This window comes from Eurosta solidaginis, chromosome 5 (assembly GCF_040869045.1).
Source record: "Eurosta solidaginis isolate ZX-2024a chromosome 5, ASM4086904v1, whole genome shotgun sequence".
NCBI classification, from domain to species: Eukaryota; Metazoa; Arthropoda; class Insecta; order Diptera; family Tephritidae; genus Eurosta; species Eurosta solidaginis.
This window is the reverse complement of record NC_090323.1, coordinates 210,086,830-210,094,166: the sequence shown is the minus strand read 5'-3', so window position 1 is coordinate 210,094,166 and position 7,337 is coordinate 210,086,830. Positions and strand designations below refer to the sequence as shown.

Here is a 7,337-nt window from a genome sequence, read left to right as displayed (position 1 = left end):
GATACTCGACCTAAATAACTTAGTTCTAGATTTCACTAATTGTCATAACAATCCCTTATACTATATGCTGGAATTATCCATTTCAAATTTTTCATTCCAGTTCATTTTGCGGTTAGTGTTTGATATGTTTTTAAAATCTATTTTTAAGGAAATCAAATATTGGTAAGTAAAAATATATAATATATGTACATATAAAAAAAGTAGAGTTTGATTAATGATGACATGTAGAACAAAGTATGTTATGTGGCATACTCGAAGATTGCCGAGCAAAGCTCGGTCGCCCAGGTACTTATTAATAAATCAGCAAGTTCTCTAATAAATGACAATTTTTCTATTTCTGGAAGTGAGTCAAAACTGAGAATTTCTCTTGCAAATGATTCAGGTATATCGTTTTTTATATATTTCAACAAGTTCTAGAGCTCTTTTTAAAGACCAGTGTCATTTAAAAACTTTTAAAGTGGAAGGCTGCAAAACACTGGAATTTGAAACAATTTCATTCATTGGAATGAAACGCGATTTCATTTGGTTAATATTGAGTATAATATTCGATAAAATATGTTCACTTTGAACAAACTTTACGGATCTTAGAGACGTTCGTCTTCGCAAATCGAAATGGCGTTTCACCATTCTCTGGCGAGTTTTAGAAAATTCAGGGGTGATGGATCATTTTTCTGCTACACTATTCGCTTTCATTTTTAAATTTTCAAATTCATGTCGATACCTTTCCAATTCTTCTAGAAAAATTTTCGAACTTTTCGAGGCTTTTGAGAGATCGGTGGCTTTCGACTGAAGTGCTTTGGAGGCTGCATCGATAGTAAGTAGGATCTTGTAATGGAAAACCAGTAACAAAAAAGTTATGGTATTCGATCCCTTTTTTCAGTGAAACAGATTAATTTCATTCATTTTATTTGCAATTTCACTGAATGTTTTCGTTAGCGCTTTTTGGACTTCAACACCCCGGACTTTTAAAGCAAAAAAATTTTGCATATCGATAACTTCTCCCACGTGTAACATGTCTATCTTTAAAATCCAAACAACTTCTTTTTGTTTAGTTTGGTTGAAATGCTTAACGATTAATTTGAAATTGTATTATAGTCTTTACTTGCCTTAAGCAGATCATATAAAAATATACTTTTTAAATAAAATTAAATACTCAGGTACAATGTAAAAAAAAATTTTTTTGAGCTCGCGGCATCTTGGCCCGGGCCCTCTTTGGTCGGGGGCCCGTGGCATTTTGCCAGCCCTTTCACCCTATTGTTCCGCCACTGATTGTTCTGTAGGTACTTATATACGCTCACACTCACATAACGATACAATTTGCATGCATATGGAATCAATACGTAATTCTGATATTTATATCTAAATATTTGTGCTAAATAGAGGAAATTATTTACAATTATTGTCACTGCCTATTGATCTCAAATGAAAATTCTAAACACGTTTTAATGTTTATATTATTATTTTTTACTTATACTTCTTATTTATTTGACCCAGACGAGGTTGACATAAAGGCTTCTCTGAACTCATTAATATAATCTCCTAAATGCGTTTAGTATTTTTATTCTAGGAATAAACTCAAAACAAGGTAATATTTCGCTTTGGCTTTTGTTTCACTCTGGTTTTGGTTTTATAAAAAAAAATTATAATTTTTCAAAATGTTTTTATTTATAGCTGAAGAGTGAAGTCTCAGTAAATTTCATTTTGAAATTGTTAAACTATTACTAAGATGAACTGTAATCTAGTCAATAAGGTTGTTACCATTTGACTTAATAAAAATATATGAAATATAATAGGCCACGATGCAGAGAATCAACGGGTTGATAAGCGCAATACAAAAGCTTTGTAGCTTCACAGTTTCCGCAACCCAACTGTCAACATCACATACGCGAGGCGAGTCCTGTTGCAAATATGAATGTCTCTTACACATAAGTATTTAGCAGGAGACGCTCTGTAGACCCCAAATTTCTCATGGAACTAAGGGGGGGACGGCGGGAGAAAGTTTAATGTGGTCAAATTATATAGTTACTCAGATGGTCGGGCTACTACCTTAATGGTGTTTATTACCAGAGCGCACGGGATCCATATTCGGAAAAGGACCATCAACATCGGTAACACTCCCGAAAAATTTTGGGGAGTGTCTTTATTGCTACAACAAGAAGAACAAGATGCCTCGATGGACTCTAATGTTAAGTTAGATCTATTGTGTTCACGATTTCCATATGGGCGATTTCTCTCGGTATAGGGAAATCCAGAATGTAAGGAATTGTGCAGTCATTACATTGTAGCTTAATGTGGAAACCTTGGGGGAGTGTCTTTATCGCTACAACATCAATAACAGTTGGCTGACTATCTAGTAGCTGGGTGACGGTGTGTCAGGGCGGAATGAGGTCCGTGCAGTCCAGGGACTCATATGACCCATAATGCAACGAGAATTTACGTCTAGGCGTTCTGAAGATGTTGTTGCGATACTCTCTGGACAATGGACAATTGAGGTTGGAATTGGAACAAGATGGGAGCATAAATCTTAAGAGGAGTGTGGAATGGAACGGAACGCACTGTCAAAGCAGAATGATACTTGCTATACTAATGAACCAACAATGCACCTACACCCAATTTTTTGAAAAAAATTGCCTTTTGCCCCAACGGCTTCTGGTTATCGCAACCGTATGTTGATATACTTAGGTACGATTTATATCAATTGCTCTTGGTTTTAATGTAATTGCACGTGGAGAGCTCAAGCGCCTCCACTAGCAAAATATGGATTCACCACTTGTATATGTATATGTATGCATATATATATATTGGTAGGTAATACTCATATCAGTAGAAGAAGCATTGTTCAGAACTAATGAATAGTATTTTGCCTAATTATAAATGCAGAACACATTCACCATGTTTACTCAATAGCCTTTTTATAACATAGTCCGAAGTACATAGTATAGAGCAGGGCCGGCGTGTACCTTCCATATTTTCCGCATAAACATTTAACCACTTTAAATTATATATCTATACAAACTTCCAAATATATTATATTAATAAACCTACATTTTTTTAATAAGGAGATTAATGTTTACAATATATGCCAAAATGCAGTTACGAGTTACAGTAACACTTGTGGATAATAAAATGAAGATTTCAATCAAACAAAGCAATAAGGGGGAACTTATGTCCCTTACCCTTGGGAAAAACCCCGTAAGGGATATAACAAAGTGTTCTGGATGCTGGTAGCTGCTCATTTATATCTTTCTATGAAATTGTTCGAGATTAGAAAATCTAGCCTTATCATCAAAGAGAGTGAACTGTATCGTCATGATCGGTTTTCTTACAGGGCCTTTCAATTTGCATCATATGGTCATAAAGTAGGTCTGGTCAGTGACAGTATATAAGCCTGATAGCATTGAACATGGCGGCTACAGACCAATAAGCCAAAGATTGGCATTGACTATTTGATTACTTTGAAAGTGGCAGTAACAATTATAAATTATAGCAAACATGAAAAATGGCTAAGAAAACTTGAGGACCCGGCAGACGTTGTCCTGCCCTAAATTTGGCCTATCTGCATACATTTTAATAAGCTTTTTCCGTCTGACTCTGCCCATATTGTATAAACACTGTCTAGGCATTCACTGGCCCACGTTTTGGCCTATATCTCGAGACCCTAGTCACCGAGGGTTATGAAAATTACCCTCTACACAACTAAGGGCTCTCCTGAATTAAAAAAAATGTCATAGTACCTCTAAATCGCGTATACGTAACATTTTATTATTACGTATAAACAAATAAAAAAATTTCCAATAAAATAATATTGCGACTATAAACTGAGATATAACCTATCCTATCTCTCAAGTTAGATCAAACTACACATGGGGTGCAAAACAAATTCAAAATCGGTTCAGTAGTTTGGGATTCCATCGCGGCCAAAAATGTTGTGGCACGTGTTTTTTATATATTAAGATGTTAATTATTTAAAAAAATAAACATGTAAATGAAGGATTTAAACTGGACCAGTATTACGTTTTACGAGCCGTTATCGAAACTCATTTCTTAAAACACAATAGCTTCGAAATGGTGGATCGGATTCTTATAGTCTTATTATAATTTTTAGAAATAATTTGACAGTTGCATAGTTATCGTTTAAGTTAAAAATAATTACAGCCACTGATCGTAAAACGTAATACGTAAAATGAAATTAAATTTTTTAATGACAAAAAACAGGATGCCACTGGTCAAAAATATAATTAGATTTAATCATGCGACACCGGCAATCTTGGTTGATGTCTTCTGCTCTGTCGCGCCGTAAGTAACGGCCTTCATGAGAACATGTGCAAAAATAATTTGACAAATGTCGCTTTGTAGCCGCTGTCGTGAATATGGCCAGGCTTTATTTTGGAAGTATTTGCGTAGAGTACGGAGTTATTTTATGACTAAGGGTTTTGGTTCTTAATAGGGTTTTTCAGTGTGGTCCAAGGAAAATATGGCACTATTTATTCAGCCTATAGGAGGTCCTTCTAACCAAACCGTAACACAGCAAATATCATATTACCCCGTTTTTAATGTTTACAACCACTTGTGGCTCGCCAGCCCTGGTAAAGAAGTGCGCTTGCGTCTTGGTAAATGTTCACTTGGCTTAATGGATTTAGTGACACATAAGCAGAGCACGTATATTTTTGCACTGAAAATAAAAGTGTTGATGTAACAATAATTTATTTTTATTTTTTACATTTTTTATTTCGACAGTATGCAAATAAAATTATATTCATACAGCAGCGAACAGAAAAATAGCAGTGAAAATTCTTATAAAATTTCGTCAAATCAATTCTTTTTCTTTTTTTTGTCCACATATCAAGTAAAAACTTCTATGCATTGTGGATAAGATAAGTGTGATAACTCCTGTAAAGATGTCAAAATTACAAATAGAACCGAAAAAATTTAAAAATTTCTTGAGAGTTCTACGAAAACCTCGAACTTTTTATTTGGAAGTTTTTGATTTTTTTGAGCATGTCATTTTGTAGCCCAAACAATTTTAGTCCAACAAAGTGTAAGTTACGGGTCTCTTAAAACTTGCATTGATTTTGGAATTTTTTTTCCGAAGTTGAAAGTTTTTTCTTACATGAAAGAAAATCTGAAACATGCCTCGCAAAAAAAAACATTGTCAAACATCAATGAAACTTTAGAGAGTCATATTACTTGTACTTTGTGAATCTCAAATTGATTGGGCTGAAAAACGGCATACTTAATAAAATTTACAGAGCTCCAAATTAAAAGTTGGAAATATTCGTAAGATTTGTTCGAATTTTCGAAACGGCATGCCCAAAAGGCAACCAAAAAAGGCAAAAGAGCATAAATGAGATAAGTTCGTGTGTGTATATAAATAGCGATGTTTTTTCAATGCAAAGCAGAAACCAGTTTCTGACCGAAAAAAAATCGTGTGAGTGCTCAGATTTAAAAGCAATGCTGAACGAGTAGGACGTGTGTCGCTTGTGAATAAAATCTGTCGAAGAAGAATTTAGCAAGGTTTTTCAAACATATTTCTGTGAAAACGAAGAGAATGATGATGATCCTTTCGATGATGTTGGTATCAATTACGAGGACGAACTACAAGCATTGTTTCATGCTGAAGGTCAAATGCAAGTGGATGAAAATATTATCTCCAGAACACTTCTAAGCAAGTTAGGACTTTCGAGTTCACCACGTGAAATAGCGTCTCAAAAACTATCGAAAGCAGAAAAAAAGTGGAAAATTTTTTTTTGAGTCATAAGCCACCTTTTCCTTTGAATTTATTATATTCCATTACTGTTCGATGACAACTCAATGAAATTTCGATAAAAAACCGATAAACTGTCGAAAAAAATCGACAATTTAGCTACAGCATATGTTATTTATAGCCAATTTATAACACTTCGATAACAAATCGAAAATTTGAGATTGGTTTTCATAATTTCAGTTGCAATATGCATACACATTCTTTCTTAAAATATCCAAAATAAAAAGAGAAGAATTTTCTTTTTGAAATTCTGAAAAAAATAGCCACTGCTATTTTTCTGTTCGCTGCTGTACATATATGTAAATAGCAATAGGCATGCAATTGGTTTGTATGCAACTTTCCTTGAAATTTCTACATTTTGGCTCTAAACTCAAAGCGTTGGTCGGCATTGTAGGCTACTTTAGACGACAGGGGCAGAATTGGCTAAAAATTAAACGAAATGCAAGCCGTGCTTTTACGTTTTTTTTTTTTTTAATTTAGTTTTTCATTACCTATTTAAATTCGTTTATTTACTTTGTGTAAGATTGCGTTATGAATTTTTAATTGCTGTAATGACTAGTGCCACAAACATGAGAATCACAAAATAGTTATGCATATGATGAGCTAGAACAGCTGGCAAGGGGTTCTTATATGGATATTCATTGAAATTTTTTAGAGTATAAAATGCCTAAAACTTAGCTGAGGTGTCATCAGTTTCGATATAACAACAGCTTGCAGTAGTTAACCCTACACAAATTACAATAAACAAAATGTTCAAATTCGTAAGTTGTGAAATTTTTAACATTAAGAAAGAGTATTAAAAAAAAAAATAAACAAATGTACTTCTATTATCCTTTTAGCTCGCCATCTGCCTGTTTGCTATGATTGCTTGCGTTGCCGCCAAGCCAGCAGTGATTGCCGCACCTGTGGCTTATACTGCTGCTTACACTGCTCCTGTGGTCGCTGCATCTCCTTACACCGCCGCTTATACGGCCGCCTATTCTTCACCGTATGCCGCTGCTTACACATATCCTTATGCTGCTGCTGCCTATAGCTATCCATATGCCACATACTTTTAAGTTTCATAGTGGCATACGCAAAGCTTAAGGAATAAATGGGACCTTTATTATTCGTGCAAAGGACTTACGTGCTGCCATCTGAATTATTTTATTGTTATATTGTTGAATTTTTATTAACTTATGTATGTATCTTATATTTTAATTTTTGTAGCATCTACATATTTGCCAAATGCTTTACTGGATTTTTTTTTATTGGCTAAACCTATATTGTTTTTCCTTCCTTCTCCTTCTTGATGATTTGCAAAGAAACTTGAATAAAAAAATATTCAAGAAATAAAGAAACACATAAATGTAAAATATAAATTAGCTTGTCAAAACATAAATATGTAGGGTAAGTCGAGGTGGTTTTAAGATCTGGGCCCGGAGGTCGACTCTGGTTCTTGGATAACATGAAGAAAGAAGTTTTTAGAAGTGGTGATCACGGTGATCTAGAGATCTTAAGCTCTGATCATAGCTTAGAGATTTACTAAAGTTTAATATAAAAAGTAAAAAAAAATCGTATAGACGAGGTAGAG

General features: G+C 34.2%; 1 protein-coding gene across 1 annotated transcript; it reads left to right on the top strand.

Moving 5' to 3' along the window:
• The first annotated feature begins 6,370 nt into the window (after positions 1 to 6,370).
• LOC137233551 (uncharacterized) lies at positions 6,371 to 7,125 on the top strand. The gene is made up of 2 exons (XM_067756642.1): positions 6,371 to 6,525; positions 6,604 to 7,125. Exons 1-2 carry the CDS (start codon positions 6,514 to 6,516, stop codon positions 6,820 to 6,822), a joined length of 231 nt encoding a protein of 76 aa, XP_067612743.1. The 5' UTR covers positions 6,371 to 6,513; the 3' UTR covers positions 6,823 to 7,125.
• Positions 7,126 to 7,337: the final 212 nt, after the last annotated feature.